At 33.5% G+C, this 19,593-nt stretch overlaps 1 protein-coding gene across 3 annotated transcripts in view; it reads left to right on the top strand.

Moving 5' to 3' along the window:
- LOC145668861 (zinc finger MYND domain-containing protein 11) overlaps positions 1 to 15,967 on the top strand; it is a 99,620-nt gene extending 83,653 nt beyond the window's left edge. For all 3 annotated transcript variants that reach the window (XM_081737085.1, XM_081737084.1, XM_081737086.1), the window contains exons 14-15: positions 423 to 584; positions 5,765 to 15,967. In XM_081737085.1, coding sequence (XP_081593211.1) covers positions 423 to 584; positions 5,765 to 5,887 — 285 coding nt within the window. In that variant the 3' untranslated portion in view covers positions 5,888 to 15,967. The remainder of the gene's footprint in view (positions 1 to 422; positions 585 to 5,764) is intronic.
- The last annotated feature ends 3,626 nt before the right edge of the window (positions 15,968 to 19,593 follow it).

Raw genomic sequence — 19,593 nt, forward strand, 5'->3', positions numbered from 1 at the left:
TTTTTTTTTTTTTTTTTATCTGTACAAATAGAACTAGAGACTGAAAAATTGTGTTCTATAAAACGTCAAAATTCACGAAAAATGTCCATTGTGGGCTTTAGACGCTAACAAATCGCAAGCAAAGCACGCTTCTATCGCATGCATGAAAATGTGGCCTAATTCGCTCTTGAGAATGTTCGGAAATTTTATAGTTTGGTAAAGAAAAAGTAAACGAAATTTCATTTTGGGATTTTAGTAGACACCCTGGTCTGATACCTGTATTCTTAACAGAAAATATCACTGGACATGTATAAGAGTTAATAAATATCTTAAAAGTAACACTTCATGTTTCTTTTGTCATTATAAATCAAATAGTTGTGTGTAGTGTTAGGAAAAAAAATTCTTAATGCCAATGCCCATAAATAGTATTTTATTTTTCATAGATGAGGCGAGAGTTTGAAATTGAAAAACAGCGATGTATATCAGCAGCAGTGAAGAGTTTAGAGCGTGATATAGAAAGACTTAAAGCAGACCATGTAACAGAATTAGAAGATATAGCTGAGAAACATAAGCTTCACATCTCAGAAACAAAGAAAAAGCAGTGGGTAAGTGCGTTTATTATTAAGCAGAATTTAAATAATTAAAAAGTTCTAATAAAGATGGTCGAAAAACAGGCATGCTAGAAAGAAACATAACTGGAAGTGTCAATGAAAAATTGACTTCAGGTACTGATAGAATGTAATGCGGTTATGCTGTGTTATCTATGATTAGAGATGCAAAAAAGCCGGCTTTTTTGAATCGATGGTTTTTTTCACATAAAAAGCCGGCTTTTTTGGGAAAAAAACGAGAATTTTGGAAATTTTGGCTTTTTTCAACTTCATGATTTTTCTATCTAAATAGCTTTCTTATAGTATATTCTATAGTTAGATAAGAATTCCATGACCTGAATGTGATATTTCGCTCTGAAATTCACCATCAAGATGGATGGAGCACATGTTTTACGAATTAAAGCTAACATGAAGAATGTAGTATTTGAGGGTAATTTTAGAGGCTATTTAACTTTATTTTAACTTTTGAGTTATCGACATCTTTTTTCTTCTCTAGTTTGTCATCCGTGTTTCATTTCTAAGAGCTTTTAGTACTCTAGCTTCTAGCGCAAAAGTTAAACTTGCCCGTTTTTCTATTTATCCGTCAAAGCGTACGTTTTTCAATATATGTCAAACCGTACTTCCACATTTCTGTTATACTGTAGCTGTGAAGTGATTTAACAATAATTTTCCGGACACAACCTTGAATACCAATTTATACAAATAATCAGTAGCGGATTTAGAAAAGTACTTTAGGAGGGTTTTTTCTGATTGTTTCGTTTCCTAAAATGTCCTAATTTTATTTGGGAAGTGCTTGAAGTTTGAGTACAGGCATAACTAATATTTCGTTTCGTTTATATGTTTAGCAGTAATCTTCCGGATACAACTTTAAAAATCATTTCATACTGAGAATCAGTGGCGGATTTAGAAAAGTATTTTGGGAAGGGTTTCTTACTAATGTTTAGTTTTTTTAAACATTCGTAATTTTTATTTGACGGGAGCTTAAAGTTTATGAGTAAAGGCATAAATAATAGATATTTCGTTTGTTGCAGACATTCCGTAACTTTGGGGAACGGGCTTCAGTCCGAAAGACCGCCCCCCTAACCTTCGCAAAACCGTCACTGCTGGTAATTAATAATAATAACGATTTAAAAACAATAAAAAAGGAAGTCGCCCAACTCACAGTACACGCACTATTTCTACATTCACAGATGGAATGAAGAAAAGCTTTGACAGAATGGTCGAATGCTGGTTGAATCCCGGACTTCCCGATAGAAGCGCAAAAGCTAATCACTCAGTCATGTTTGTTGTGCAGTTGTATTTAGCTTAACTTAAATATATTCCGTAGTCTTTTTTTTTTTTTTTTTGGGGGGGGGGGAGTTCCGTAATGATATGTTGAATCCCTCTTGTTAAAAATTCAGAAAACTTGAGGATTGGGTAAACTGTGATGCTGGTTCTATAAAACTTAACTGTAGAATTTCAAGAATATACAGAACCAAAAGCTCTAGATGTGCAGTCTTTAAGTGTATCATATAAATCTAAGTATTTCTCTTAGGTTTTATTTTAATTTTATTTTGTTTCAAAAAGAGGGTATGGAATATTTTGAAGTAAAAATACTACATACTATTTTGCTAGTTATTTGTGTATTCTTTAAAAAGAAGTGTTTACTTTTAGGGTTGGCTGATTTACACCAACTTTTTTTTTAATAACTGGTTTAAACCACAAAAATAAAAAGAATGAAAAATGCGAATCGTGTGAACTTCATGGTAACGTTTCCAGATATCAAACCACCTGCAATAGTTTTATTTCCCTTTCACCTTTTATTCAAGGTGTCCCATGTTCAATTCTCGGTCGAACCACAATCCTTCTTTCATGCGTAACCCAAGTAGCGGTTCGGATGTCAGCTTAAGCGAAAGTCTTCTCCTTGATAACCTCGGTATTTCGTAAGGATGTTAAGTCTAAATATACGAAACAAACCAAATTGTATATTTCTACATGCCTAAATGCGTGTTGTTTTATAAAGAAGCCAATATTGCTTAAATATATTGATAGAAATTGGAAAAATTTATCGATTGCCTACCTAGCTTCCAACATTAGCTTGGATTGGACTTTCAATGATATCTACGTACCGGTACTAAATTTGTAATTTAATACCTCAGTTTTAGCGTACTGATTATGGTACGTTGACCTTTAAATTTTACATGCAAAGCAATAACAGGATTTTCCCGTTATTGTCTTACATTTCAAGTAATGACGGGATTTTCCCAGTGGCTAGGGCGGGAGATTCTCAACTTAAGAAATTTACTGACCGCACTTCTTTAAGCTTATGGGAGTTCTTCCGGCATAACCCCGCTGTTGCATAATAACATCAAGGCGAAACAAACTTAGGCTATTTCTGTGAATATGTAATATAAATACATAAAGCAAAGAATCTAAGTCAAAAAAGCCTGGTTTAAACCAAAAAAGCCTGGTTTAAACATCCCCCAAAAAACGGGTTTTTGGCATTTTCAAAAACAACCACGGTTCTTGCCAATTCTGCTTACTTTTGTATATAGGAGGTTAAAAAATTTTTATTATATACATTGGTTAATCCTGTGGAATTCATAATGTAAATATGTTGAAGAAAAATTGTTTGAAATATTTTTTCGAAATTCATAGTTTATTTTCGATGTTTTATATTATTATTAGCATCAACCACTAATTAAATGATTTTTTGTGTTATAGAGAAGCGATACAAAGTCTGTTTTATCAATTTAAAGCAGTATTTTGAAAAAAGCCCAAAATTTCCGAAGCAAAAAAGCAAAGCAGAAAAAACCGAGTTTTTTTTCCAAAAAAGCCGGTTTTTTTCCGAGCCCTTGCATCTCTATCTATGATTAACTTAGAATGGAACGTACGCGAGAGATATCGTAGCCACAGCAATAACCAACTTTTTCTTAGAAATCTAGACATTGATAATTCGTACACTAATATTCATGAACATTTTGTTTATGGTGAAACGAAAGCATAGAATTTTGGGTGAATGATTTTAATGTGTGTAATTTTATGTTTATTCGTGTCTGTTGAAACTGCTTAAGCACTGACTAATGACTAGGCAGTGACAAATATGAAACTAATACAATCCTTAGACTTTTGATGTAAAAGATGGATGACTGTAGAATATAAATCCAATACAAGCAGATCAATTAGGGGTGATCTCAGCTCTAGTATGATGTTCTAGTATTTCGTCGCAACTATTGTCGACGTAGGAAAGCGCAGTTGTTTTGATTCTCGACTCGAGCTGAGATCACGGAACTTCCTGTACTCGTGGTGAAATCGTAAGGGCGTATACCTATGAATCTGCTTCTCTCATCATATTTGTCAATGCATGAACTTACACTATGACCTGTAAAAGGTAGATGACTTCAGTGCTTTAGAAAAAAATTCACTGACGGAATTACAAAGCAGTTTTTGCAGATAAAGAATTCATTAATCGCAATTGAGTTTTGAAATATCCAACGTTTCCTTTCACTGTTGAAGAGTAATGAACTAAAAACAATCATGGGCAAAAGTTTAATAATTAAGTTGAATAGCATCCCTGACAGTAAGGAGCATTCGTTTACATTTTATTCTAATTTACTAACTTGCGACATATTCCTGTAATCGCCATAAATTCTGAAATGGACTATCTATCGGATAGAAATCACTAGTACTCTTCCTCAAGCAGTATGTAGGCTAATTTCGCTTGACATGTAGATTTTCGTTTTACATGTAGATTTAAAATATGTTATAACTGTTAAGCTTCTCCTAGATACTTAATGTGCTTAGGTATTGCCACAACTAACTTCAAGTTCTTCAAAAAACCTATTTACTTCTTTTCGCTCCAAATTTTATTTGGACTTTCCAGCTACTACAAATTAATCATATACCAATATACTGGCAAACGCTAACAGGAACCTTCCTATATTTAAATCACTGTTTTTATAACATCAGCCACTCTTGGCATTACTATATCAACAACTCTTTTTCATACATATCAATAACAACTTGGTAACGCTACTCACTTGTTTATATAAATGCTCCACTAACTTTTAATACCTTGACCGATTATTTCACTCTTAACATCTTACTGTGTATCACCTAAAATTGAACTGCACCCATTGACTCTTTAACATCCTCCCGGGTACACCTAAAAATGAACTGTACTCTCAACATCCTCTCGGATACACTTAAAAATAAACTGCACCAACTGAAAAAAAAAAAAAAAGCCTAACATTTAGTTGATACTAAATAACTGTAAAATGAACACCATCTCATAAATCATTACGCGAATAACTTAAAAAGCTTTCCTTTCTTCACTTTTAGAGATCTCTGTTCTTCTTCAACCTTTTCTTTAACTCCAAATTTTGTAACTTCTGCTCTACTTCCATCATTTTATTCCATAATTCTTGGATTTTTTTGCTCCCAGCACATTAATTCTTTAAACGTAAACTGCAGCAATTCCTGTTTTAAGTTTAGCAGTTCATTTTTTTTCCTCTTTAGTATCACAACCAATAGATGTTCGGACTTTTCTTCGAATCTTATTGCACTTGCCATCCCTTCTGTCCTTGCACTCTGTGCTGTCGTACATCATTTCTTCCTTTGCTGATTCAGTAAGTGAAGTGGAGTTACTAATACTCTCCTGCGTCTCTTGATACATCTTCTCATGCTTGTTTTTACTTTTTGCCGAACTTTTTGGTAATTTCGTCCTCTTATTTAATACTTCTCGAACCTCTTCTACTTGCACTTGACCGTGAGCATTTTGTTCACTTCCTGAGCTATAAGGTTCAATTCCCTCTCTGTTTCAGTGGATTCTTGGCAATAGATGATATCCATAGTCAAAACCTTATACAAATCCTTGTTCGGGTTCCAATGCTGAAGATGATGCTGAAGGTTGACTCGAACTGCACCCATTGACTCCTAACAATAACTTGACATAGTGCCATTTGAAAGAATACAATTTTATGTCGGGTTGGCAACACCGTTAATTGTGTGGTATTGCAGTGTATGTCAAACAATGCCCACCTCTCTCTCGATATTTGCGTAGTACGAAGTGGTTTTTGTCCATTAATTTGATAGTTACAAGAACATATCAAGATAAATGGATCATTCTTTATATTAAATACATTTGAAGTACAAATATTAATGTATGTTGAATAATATACGTAATTCGTTCTTTTCAGTGTTATAACTGTGAGTTGGAGGCAATTTACCACTGCTGTTGGAATACGGCATATTGCAGCATTGAATGCCAGCAGAATCATTGGCATAAGGAACACAAAAGGCTGTGTAGGAGAAAACGCTAGACAAACCATTGAAAAGAATAAGTATTTCGTATTTTGTAAATTCTTACAACACTTAACGACCAGAAGTGGTGTGTGTAAAGAAAGTTATACTTCAACAAAGACAACATTTGTAGTATTTGTTTATAAAGACTGAATATTAATCATCAATTGCTTTTGTAGACTTTGCTTTCTAAGACGGAAGATGAAGCGACTTCGTTTTTATGTGGTGTTCTGCAAGGCGTAACAGTAAAGTGCGAGAATCACTACTTAATTCATTGTTATTGCAGAAGAAAGTACTGTTTAAAATGACAATATAGTACAAGTTGATATCAAAAAGTGTTAAGAGAAAATGTATGATTCTCTTATCAGTATTACATTCAAAAGCTGAGATGTTCTTCAAGAAATTTTATGTAATTTAATGATGAAGATTATATTACATGTTTCTTTGTTTATTTTGTATAGATATGGATAGGATCGAGCTATTTCATATAGTAATATTAGAATTGAGATATGATTTGCATGTAAATAGTAAAGCAGCAGAATTATCCTTCATTGACATATTGAGAGAAAATACACAGAATACTGTCACGGTACTACTGTGTATCACTTCACTTAAAGGAAGAACCTTCATATTTTTGTATACGGTAGATTCATGTAGAGAGAACAAGCAGCTCTTTTAACGTGTAGATACATTTTCCTTGTACGTAAGATGCCTAATGATAAGTGCCATATTATTTTCCTTTTACAAGCAGATTGAGATCCAAATTTTTTTTATTTAGAACAATACAACAGCTTTGTGTGTTGTGTTTTCTTAGAAGATTTGGTGCTAGAACGTGTCACATACGTAATAAATTATAGTCCGAGCTCGAATTTCATTAGAGTTTCTAATAACGATAAGGATCTTCAGCTAAATTATATTTACTTATTGAAAAAAACTTTTGTGGCGCAGTGTTGCTTATAGATTGATTAAAGCGAACTAAGATTTAAAAATGTTTTCGTTGCATGGGTTTCGTAAAATAATCGTAGAAATTTATACAGGGTGTATCAAAAAAGACTTTACAACTTTCAAAACTCATATTGATTTATTTATTTAGTTTACAGACATGAGTTTGGTGTCATTTTGTAGCAAAATACAAGGTTTTTTAACTTTATATCTAAAGTGGTTCAATGTAGTTTCCATTGGTGATGCTGCACACATCCCATCTGAAGTCTCACTTGCTGTACAACGCCTTCAGACGTACGGGGTCGACTTGGAAGATTTGCTGTCTTACCGAACATCCAGAAGGAATTGAACACTTATGCAACTGATAAATAGTAGGCCTACTGAGAGGATCATACCATACTTTGTACGAAAATTACGTTGCACAGTTGTTGCAGACTTGGATTCTTCAAACCAAAACACACAGCTAGCATGCTCGGGACCAGTAAAGGCAGCCATCTTTGCTGCAACTGCCGCTAGCGCTTGCGATGACTTGTTTCTGAACCAGTGTACTACGTGAGTCAAAACTTGATGTATTATTTTTTGCTGCAAAGTGACACCAAAACCACAATGTCTGTAAGATAAATAAATGAATGAATATGAGATTTCAAATATGTAAACTCCTTTTTGATACAACCTGTACCTTTTACCTTTTTTCCTAATGTGTGTGTTTAAGAACATTATTTGGCTTTTCAATTGTATTAATTAATTAATTAATTAATTAATTTCTATACAGTTTTTTCACTATATTTGAAAACATAATCCGTTCTTGGTCTACGCCTTTGTTTAAGGATATCTTACTCTCTTCTCTACGATATATATATATGTGTGATTTTATTTTTACATAATTGCTTTACGATAATCTCCGTCCGTGAGAGATAACTCTTTAAGTTACACAGATATTTATTTGTATATTAAGTTCATTATTTATTTTGTATGTGTTGAGAGTTTAAGTGCAGAAGAATGCAATAATAACAATGTCTTAACAATCGTTTAAAAAAAACTGTGGTTGGAAAAAAAACGAAAACGAATTGAACTTTAAATTCTAATGGAGAAGCGTTCCAGTCTGATTTCAAACAAAGTGGAAAGACTAGGGTCTTTGTCTACAAATTATTAATCGTAGAGTATAGATGTGCTAAAAGAAACGAGGACAAGATTATAAATTATCAGAAATATTTTTGTGTTTGTTTTCCATAATTCTCAGTCTTTATTAATATGAGTAATGTTTAATATGCAAAAACCATATGTTACAAGTACATATTTTTGCCTGTTAGTTACTTGTAAGGCATAAATTTGGGCATTCTCGTAGCCACTGTTAAGTTTCATGCAAACAGTATTTAGTTCTGGTTACTTACTAAATCTTGTTTATATTCAATACTGTTGATATTCTATAAGTAAATAGTTTCGATTTGTTATAGAAGGATTGTTTGAAATCCATGGATTTGAAAGACTGTACATATATATTCCATTCAAAGATAATGATTATTTGATACATATATATATGTGTATGTTATGTATAGCTTGTCTCGCAAAGAACGACTGTCTCATATTGCGTGGTATTTGCTGTTTACTAGTCGCTTACATTCCTGTATCATTCTTTTGTATAACGTGTTCCATAAGGTACACAGCAAAAAATGAGGTGTTGAAACAACACAAAATCACTACCACTTTAGCATGTTATTTGTATGTTAATTCAACACCAAGAACATCGCCTTCCGAGTATATCAGAAATAACTAGTTACTGGCTGTGAGAATTTGCGTTGTTTTCTATTGTGTGGTATAAGCAACGTTTACGCAGTATATTTGGCATTTATACCAAACAATGAATAACTTTTTTTTTTTTTTTTTGGTTTTGTAATCGGTCATAATAGATTTGTAAACTTGTGAATTGTCTGACAACAGTTACAGGAGTAACAGCTCTTCCATCTTCTGTTTCTCGTGCTAAAGACATAAGAATAACATGAGGAAAACAGATGGCAGCACTGGTATTCATGTAAGTGTTGTCAAACAATTCACAGGTTTACAGAACTATTATTGTGATCGATTACAGAAAACATAGAATGTTATTCGTTACTTGGTTTAAATGCCTAATATACCGCGTAAAGCTTTGCTCATACCAAGCAATAAAAACCAATGCAAGAACTCATAGCCAGTAATTAGTTATTTCTGATATCTTCGGAAGGCGATAACCTTGGTGTTAAATTGACATACAAGTATGGCGCTAAAGGGGTAGTCATTTTGTGCTGTTTCAACACCTCATTTTTTGCTGTGTATGATGCAATATGTTTTATGTTTTGTGAATGTAAAATAACCTTGTGTAGTATAATAAATATTTTGGAATTCATATATCCTTGACACTTGTTGTAGATTTATAGGAGATTGAGTGTTAACTAATATAGTTTCTGTATTTTATTTTATTTTATTTTATAGTCTACAAATCGTTCCTTATAATAAAGTTCTTTTTATTATTTCAGTTCATTTTTAAGGGTTAAGTTTTATATAATCGTTTTGTGTTCTTTGGAGAAAGGAAAAGCCTAGATCCTTTTTTTTTTTCTTTTTTTAATTTTAGAAACTTCACAAAATTAAAAAAAAAGAATTTAATAATATTTTGTTTCTTCTTCTTCTAAGCCTTTTTTTCCCCCAGTTAGCTTGGGTCAGCTTTTCGGATCGCTGTCCTCCTCCTGTTTCTATCTTGTGTTATATTCACTGTGACACTACACATATCGTTCTTAACACAATCTCTCCAGTTCTTCTTTAACCGGCCTCGGCTTCGCGTCTCATTCAGTTTTATAGCATCGACTCGTAAGCTACGTATTGCAAAGGTCTTCTTCTGACATGTTCGAACCATCTTAATATACTTCCTTGCAGTTTTTCTACTACTGGTATCACCTTTACTGTTCTCCGGATCACTTCGTTCTTAATTTTGTCCTTCCGCGTCACTCCACATATCCACCGCAGCATCTTCATCTCCGCAACCTGCAACTTCTGTTCCTCTCTCTCTTCATCGTCCAACATTCCGACAATTTAAGAATACAGTAGAGCGTCGATTATCCGAACGTCGGTCAACCGAACGACCGCTTAACCGAACTGTGTACTCGCTCGCACCTGTTACTCTCCCACCCTATCGTCCATCATCCCTCTCACTCCCAAACCAAGTTTCCTACAGTAGTCGCCGCACTGAGCCACCGCTGGCGGAGCATTGCTTCTAATGGAGCCTTCGTAAGGCGCTGCTGACCGGCCAAGCCGCCAGTCGCTGTGTTTCAACAATCAGCACACTTCTGTCGGTTTGGCACTGGCTGTAGAAGTAGCGGCAGTATCAAAGCTGTTCACAGCAACAGCTGCGCCAGCTTAGATTTGAGGCGTGCCGCTCCGCGCATGGCAAATAAACATGTACAGTTCGATTATCCGAACAAACCAGTTTTCCGAACACCCATGTCCCCCAATTACTTCAGATAATCAACGCTCTACTGTATTTATAATACTAAAAAGAATTTAAAAATATTTATGATACTATGTCAATGTATCCAGTGTTCGAATTAATAGGGGGATGGCGGGGAAATCCTCCTCTCGTAAAAGATCATCCGTGGTTCGTATCACAGAAATAACATAACATCAGCATCCCCCTCTCGTTGGCAAGTTTAATTCGAACACCGAATGTATTGGAGTATTTATAAAACAAATAGAAGTTAATTATTTGTAGCAGCTTAATGACAACACCATTCTATCACTTATCTATGTGTTCACGGTATTTAATCTGTTTTCGTTTGAAAACTAGTTTTGGACAAGGAGTTGCGGTAAAATTAATGGAGTGCATATGAATCCTTTCACAGTACCTTCCTTTGCATCGCCTATACAATAACTTTCTCACTAACGACAAATCGTAAATGAGCAAATTAGGAACATGTACTACCCTCTTAATCTGTATGTAGACACAATGTGCGAGACAGTTCTTTGATTTTCCTATTCTACTTACTGTTTTGCTATTATTGTATTGACAAATGTGATATATCCATAAAGAATTAAATCATTAGAAGTCATTTTGACTACTAAAATATTAAAATAATTTAGTTTATACGTTATATTCTTTCCTTTTAGTCATGATTTATAATTATCTACTTGTATCTGGAAACAAAGCAGATAGTGTGTAGTTTCTTTGTATTGTGGTGTAATTACTATTTGGATATCAAACTTCTTGTGTCTGACTTTAAAACTGAGTGTAGAAGTATTTGTTTACGTATGATGTTTTATGTAATTGAAAGAAAGAAATCTCCCATAGCAGGCACATGAAAAAAAAAAAAAAATACTATTAACTAATCCATGGTAAGTAGTTCATATATGTACACAGCTTTGAATTGTGTATATATCGTGTTTCAAGAAAAATGTGTTGTTTTTTTTTTATTATGTGCATACAGATTATAATTTGATGTGGAATATCTCTGGTAACTCAAAAGGCTTCTATTTCTTCTTTATTTTTAATATAAATGTTCGTTAACATTCAGTGATGATTACTTGTGTAGCACGCATTAGCACATTGGAAACTATATCAATACACCATAAACAACGATAAATGTAAGCGAATATGTGGAAAAAAAAAAACGTTAATATATAAAAATTTTCTTGATGGATATTGCGTGACATTGTACCAGGATAAATCCTAAAAGAAAAGACTGACATATTTTTAAGTGATAAGAAGGCGGACAATGAAGCATTTGTAAAATTCTGTGTTATGAATAGCTGTCAATATTAAAAGTGCTAGTTACAATCATGAGAATCTTTACAAATCAAGTACAAAGTTAGTGTTTTAAGTGCATGTAGAGAAAGCCACCGTGATACAATGGTGTGTTCATTGTGTGTTCAAGAACCATACACTACGATAATGAATATAGTAGATGAGAGATTATTTAGTGATGTGTCTTGCAGTGGTTGCGAGGCATGTATATGAAATATCTGAGTGAAGTCAGAGATAAAGCTATTGAGAAAATTAGAAATCGTATGAAACGTGGATTATGAATGTTCCTTCCATTTCTGTCCTGTTTTGTTTGTTTACACTTCTATATTATATAAATCGTATATAGTGGGTAATATTTTTAAAGAAATAGTGTATTAAAGATTCATATTGTATGTTTTGTTAATTTTTTGCTGAGTATATCTATAAATATATATCAAAAGTGATTACATATATAAGCAAAGGTGCAAATGCTGTTCAGAAGCTTTATTATTATTATTATTATTATTATTATTATTTAAAATAGAGTGATTTCAGTTTATAATTACTTTCCAGTGTGAAGTAGTAGGAAAAACAACCACCCTACCTACAAGGTAGTTTTGTGTAAGATTTTGTTGTCGCGTTACTGTGAATGAAGAGCATCATCAGGTTTTATATATTAATGGAAGAGGGAAACAACCGATTTAAACCAATTTTTACACACCACAATCCTCTGTAGGTGCGAATTCAATAACTTACGAAGAGTGAAAAAGTGATATGACTTGACCGGGATTCGAACCCGGAAATTCACACTTACAGAGGATTGTGATATGTAAAAATTAGTTTAAATTATTTCCTCCTTCCATTAATATATAAAATCACAACCATCAAAAAGTGTTCTCAATGTATGGACATTGGATTGTCCAAGAACAGCAGCTAGGCTGTAGTACAAGCCATGTAGTCTGAGTAGAGAGCACTGGCTGTAAGAGTGAGAGAGTATTTAGCTGTTCTGGAAAGTGGACTGGGTGGCGTAGTGATTAGCGCATCGGCACGGTATGTCGGCGATCTCGAGTTCGAGTCCCGGTCCAGTCAAATAATGTTTTCACTCTTTGTAAGTTATCATCAGATTTTGTTTATGCAAGCTAGGACATGCACTCAACTTATTTTGACATTGTTCATTTGCTGTTTTATAAATTACCATTTTAGCTCAGAACATGGTACGAGATCGTTGAATCAGTGAGGTGCATTATTGTTCCCTCTCCTCTAAGCGACGGTGGGCACGGTGGCTCAGTGGTAGAGCGCTTACCTCTGGTGCGTGGGATCCTGGTTCGATCCCCGGCAAAGTAAGTTTATGGTGGACAACATCGTGTCCGTGAGTTTCATTCGTCTCCCTTAGCCTAAAGGGTGTAATCGTGGGACGTTAAACTGAAAGATTTCATTTTTTCCCCGCTAAGCGATGTACCTCTGAGTGTCGTCAGATTTCACATTCACGCGCACAAACGAACACAGCACATGTTGTATGAAAAGCTCGATTGTCGATATCAATTAACGCAGAGCTGAAATTAATACAAAAACAATAAATTTCAATATTTGTTAAAAGGTTGAAAAACTAATAAATAAATAAATAAATAAATAAATAATATATGTTGGAAAACACATTGGCTATTATGAGAAAATAAAACAATTTGAAAAATTGTTACTTTTTGATTCCAGCTTAGATCAGAATGGAATTTTTTTGTAGCATTTCTAAGCCACACTTACCACTAAAGAACAAATATTGTTAAAGCATCCTTAAATAACATATAGAAACGCTGTTTTCTCAAACCGTGCAAAGTTAGTCCCAAACAAATTTACTCAGTCTAAAAGTTGTATACGTCTAAAAAAGGCACCAATGCTAATTACTTTGCACATGTGAAATAAATACTACTTTCATTTCAATTTTATACTTCATGTAGAAGTAATAATAATAATAATAATAATAATAATAATAATAATAATATAAAAATCTTTTTAATTGTTTTGAACTTTATTTTCATATCAAATGTATTTATTTTCTAGTAGTTTTTTTTTAAACTTTCAATTCATTTGACGTTAGGAAAGTACTCCATAACAACAGGTGACAAACTGATAAGAAAAGTTGTTGATGGAAACAGCCTCTGCGAAACCACGCCAGTTTTTTTCTGCTGGAGAAGAACAGTCCAAGCATATGTTGGTTTACATCTTGCTCTGACATAGTACAAAAATAAAATTGTATAGTTAACATTATAATTAAGAATTTGACAACTATATCAAATTACCCGACTGCATACAATCTATTTTTTTCAATCGTATTCAAAGAATATTTGATGATTTTTTTTTAAATCTCAGATTTTTTGCATTTCTTTCTTTTGTTACATGCTATTAGGTACAGAAAAGAACTATCCAAAAATATCTTTGTAGGTGAAAGCTCCAAACTTCACCGGCAGCCGTACAACGTGTTAGAATTTCAGCTCTGCATGTCAAGAGAGTAAATCGGGATTCTGAGGAACAACTAATGATTGCGCCATACACTTTAAAGCAACGGTTTTTCATCGTCTGATAGCACTATACATTTAACGTCCCGATCATTGGTTAACTTGGTCCATGTTGGTCCCGATTTCACCCCATACTGTTTGTAGAATGCTCAGCAACTTCTCGGGATTTGTTTGCATTTGTAGTACTGTTAGATGATTAAAATTCGTTGCTTCAAAGTACATGGCACAGCCTGTTGGTTGATCTTGAGAATGTCGCATTATTCTGTTGGCATGGAGAGCCGAAATTATGATGCTTTGTACGGCTGCCCGTAAAGTTTGGTGCTTTCACCTGCAAAGAGAAGGGAAATGTAACGCATTACTTGTGGATAGTCCTTTTTTTCCTTTTCTTTCTTTTTTCCTAAACTGGATATGTTTCAGGGAAGAAAGAAATACACACTTTACATACAATGGTATGATATATGTGTAATATTTCTTAGTGATCATTATTATTATTTTGATCGTTCAAAAAGTTTGTGTATGTTTTCCAAGTGCTACGGATGTATTCGAACTTTTTAAAAAATTTATTTATTGTGTTCGAAATTTGAATTTATCAACAGTGTTGAAAAGCATTCTTTGTAAAGCACATTTTATTATATGTTAGTTGCGGATACAAGTTAGCTAAGATTATTCTTTGTTTACGATAAGTTCGCGTTCTTTTCTGAAAGAAGATTCTCGTAATGGAATGGCTTTTCATTTTAGCTATAAATTAAATATACATAAGCATATACAAAGCTTCTGAAACGTATTTCTGTATTACTTAATAACTATATTTCTGTATTCATTGATTTTTGCTTTTAATGCTATAATATATTCTAAACTATTTTCGAGAGAAGTTATTGGAAAATAGCAGAAAATCTCAATTTTACAAAATATGGATTTTTCAAGAAGTTTGTTGATGTATTGTTAGGATTACATAGATCAGGATCCAAAGATTTAAAACTAAACCCCAGATATGTTCGACGCTACTAACATATTGACAGTTATGTGTAGATTTTTTTTTGGTTGGAACAAATAAATCCAGAGGCGGGAATACAAAATGAAAAATTTATCAGAAAAATAGTGTATACATAAATATACAAACGAAAAAAAAAAAAAACACTAGAAGCGCTCTTGCTAAACGCGCATAGTGATGTTTGATTATGTTTTCACTATTCTCTGGTAAGGTAATTCAGTTATATATGTATATACTGTATAATATACTTCAGTACCTCCAGCATATTCCAGTTTCAGTGCAGAATTATTTTTGAGTGTTTGATTATTTAAAATATTATTTTCCTGTCGAAATTATAAGAGAATTATATAAAAGTTTAATATACTTAAGAAGCTTTTTTTTTTTTTTTTAATTTTAAATTTGCTGTATTTGTATATGTTGTATTCATTTTGGTAAAGTTCCATTCTATTCTTCTTCAAGATGAAATTCAGATACCCTTATAATGGCTCTTAATAAAAATGAGCAAATATTTAAATTAACGTAAGGCCAAGAATCATTGTCAAGGTAGCATTGTAAATTCACAAATAATCTTTTTTAAGAAACATGTTTCCTAACTACAAAAAAAAAGTAATTTAAAAGGTAAAATCAATACATGAAGAACATTTACAAACATGTAATTGTAGATGGGTAGTGATGTCACAATTTAGATTATACTTTGTTATGAACACGACGTACAAGAACATTTTCTAAATAATAATAATAATAATAATAATAATAATAATAAAAAAAAAAAAGAAATGCAGTTGTGTCTTTGGAAGTTGCTAATAGTTTGGAATTTTACTGATCTCAAACAGTAGATACTTCAAAGAATATAAAGTATTGAGTGCATTTACCACAAATTGCAGTGAATTATCAATGTACAAAAAACACATAATTCACAGAAGTGTGTTTTAATTGGATGTATCTGTAGTAACTTACTGTTCACAACGTACATCTATTGTGAATGTTGCGTAAGTTTTAAATGAAAAGTTTTCTCCTCATTTCTATATAAGAAGCTTAAGAAAAAAAAGTTTCTTCATTGATTTCGAAATAAATATTAACAGATGTGTATAATAGATCTTTTTATTTTTTCTTGTCCCTTCATATTCAACGAACTTAAAAAGTTCGTTACTGAATTCTCTATGTCTGTGTGTCTGTCTGTCTCTGTTATTTGCGACTTTTTCAGTTTTGAACCCTCCATTCGATAAGGCATCAAAAACTATCTGAGAAAGTGACTCTTACCATTCCCGAGATATTGACCCCAAAATAGTTCCGATTTCGAGAGATTTAAGGAGCCGTATTTCGGGACCTGTAAGTCACAGAGAGATATTTTGCAAATTTTTGCGAGAAACAGGAAGAGGTGCGGATAAAAAGATATAATTTTACATGTAGGAACAATCACAGTTATTCTTCCAGCTCCAACTCTCCATTCTTTTAAATTTGTTCTGGCAATGCTCTTGGAGCATTCTCAACTGGTTTAATTCTTGAGGAGGAGGTGTGAAATGGAATACAGGTATATATGTTCAGGCTGTTAATGAACTATACCGACAAACTGTAAGAGGTGATTCCTCACATAAAAAATAAGAGAACAAGTTCATATGGACTTATGGCGAAAAGTGCATAGTTTCAGAGCTAGGGCTGTCCAAAATCAGGAAATAGCCAAATTTCAAGAGGCTCCCTATTTTAAATTCGAGAGACTGTGGATGATGGTCCTTATCAAGTAAAAGAAGTCACGCATACGCAATCCAAAAATGCATATTTCATTAATGTTCAATGGGTGTATAGAGTATTCCACGCAGGGTGAAATTCCCAGACATGCCATCAACCTAAATTTGAGATATGCTTTGACTTTATGATTGGTCCAAAGTAGGCAAACGATAAGCCTTGATAGCTGTGAACACGGAATCCTTTGGCGCGATGTCGGAAGTGTAAGGATCATCAGCAGCACGGTCTCTCGTACTCGAGAAAACGCATGCTGCGATATTTTCTTTCACGCTTATAAGTGAAGAAAACGTGAAATATACCTTGACCAAATATATATCATCACACGTTATTCCGAACACAAAAAACATGGAGCTCCCGTTCCTAACACTTCCACCTTCCCTCAGAAACATTGGATGTCCATTGCTCCTGCTTACTTTGGACCCTCCTTGAAATCAAGGTATATCTGAAAACTCTATTGAGAGCATATGTGAGAATTACACGCTGTAGGGAATACCCTCTACACATATTGACAATTGATGAAATATGCAATTTTGGATTGTGTGTGCGTGGCGTCCTTTACGCTGATAAGAACACCATCCACAATTTCTGGAATTCAAAATAGGGCCTATCGAAGTTTAGCGTTTTCACAATTTTGGACAGCCCTAGCTCTGAAACTATGCACTTTTCGCCATAGGTAGGTCCATATGAACTTTTCTCTTATTTTGATGTGAGGAATCATCTCTTACAGTTTGTCGGTATAGTTCATTAATACCCTGGATATATATATATATATATATATTAAATAAAATATCCGTTCTATATTTTAGAAGATCAATTATCATCGAATTTGTACTTGTAATAATTTTAATTCTGTGTTGAGAGTTGTATGTCAGATTTTTATTAATGTTTTTTTCAAGAACCTAATCCGATAACGTCAGAAAGACAGAACCGTATAAAATATTTCGCAGTCGATGATTTGTCACAAGGTGCGATTCTTGCTTCAAGGAAAGGATTCGTCCGTACTCTTTGTTCCAGTATTTATTTAATTCCGTGAATCTTTATATTCAATGATAGTGATTTTCAGTATGTTTACAAAAAGTTGTGTAATGATTGTAATATTATTATTACACAATTTAATCTTCTATAATATTCAGTCGCCTGTTTCAAAATTTCATTTCCAAAATTTATAAGATTATTACCTATAGCGGTTATTTGAATTTTCTGTTTCGTAGTTAATGTCATATCTTTCAAAATCAATGTAAGCTGCATTAAGCGAAAACCTGTTCTCGGTGGAAATAGTTACAGGACTGTGAAATTACGTTGAACACAAGTTTCATTGCAGTTTAGACCAGGAATAGGTGAGCCGAGAGGAATAATATTTCCTAAAATGGATATACAAAGTTGATACATCGTTTGAAAATAGTGATAAAACGAAAGCATACTGATATACAGGGTGTCTCAAAAGTCCCCTGACATAGGGTAACTCTATTGTCAGACTTACAACAAAACGTAAGAGGAGAAATCTTTCCCAAATGTGATGCTTTCAATCTAAAGTGAAGGGATTTTTTTAAATCGGACAGCTGTTTGGGCTGTACACTCTTTATGCGCCCAGTGTTAAATGAAAATGCAACCTTGCCATTTACCTAGACCCACGACATAAGTTAATGAAGTTACTGTCTTTTACGCTGTGTCGATGGCCAGCCTCCATGTCAAATAGTAACTTCATTAACTTATGTTGTGGGTTCAGGTAAGTAGCAAACTGCACTTACAGCCCAAACGGCTCGTCCAATGTAAAAATAATTCCTTCACTTTAGATTGAAAACAACATATTTGGAAACGGTTTTCCCTCTTATGTTTTGTTGTAACTCTGATAATAACAGAGTTACTCTATGTTAGGGGACTTTTGAGACACCCTGTATAATGCACAGTATTTCACGGAGATACGAATGATGAATTCGTTCTTGGCATTTTGTCTGCGACTTTACTTTTAAAGGTAACGTTTCAGTTTTCAAAGCCGATGCGAAATGTTGCAAATACGAAAACAACCAAAAGAATAGACGGATGGAATGCTCACTGGTCTATCGAGAATTATATATATAGCGAGAGAATGAGAGAGAGAGATAGTAGATGAATACGTAGATAGATAAATATAACTCTCTTAGGAAACAAACCATACAAGATAGACAAACGCAATTTTTTTACTGGATACCACAAGTGACAAATAGAGACGTACACAGCATCTTAATACAAGGTGGTGTAACGAAATTATGTAGCACTGCAAGTGTCTTGGAAACAATTCCAAAATAAATGGTTGCTAAAAAGTATTGGAAATACCTTCATCCAGTAATGGATCGACAATTGTTGATAATGGTATGTGAGTGTTTCAAATATAAATAACCCTCACCACTTCACTCATATGACCCCAGTTCTCATTCTTGATATGATGGATGGCAAAGTGGCGTAACTCAATTTTGAGACATGGTGATATGCTGAGACTTATTAGAATCGATATAGAAAAAGCAGACAAAATCGGTTTTTGTGCTGCTGTCTTTTGGCCTATGACTTGGTCTTTTAACTCTGAAATATGCAATTTTGCCATCCAGCAGGTTATTGTTTCAAGTTCACGAAAATGACTCAAAAAAAAAAAAAAAAAAAAAAGCCTTATATCTTCTCATCCAACGCCTTATATTTGAGCATTTGATATTAAGGAAAATGCTTATACCTTGTTCTGAGAGCTCATTTTTAACCTTGTAGCTATAAGAATGTCTAAAAACAAAAACACTCAAAAGTTATCGTTCCCCCACTCCACCATTAATC

Source organism: Thermobia domestica, chromosome 13 (genome assembly GCF_964235325.1).
Source record: "Thermobia domestica chromosome 13, izTheDome1.hap1.1, whole genome shotgun sequence".
NCBI lineage: Eukaryota > Metazoa > Arthropoda > Insecta > Zygentoma > Lepismatidae > Thermobia > Thermobia domestica.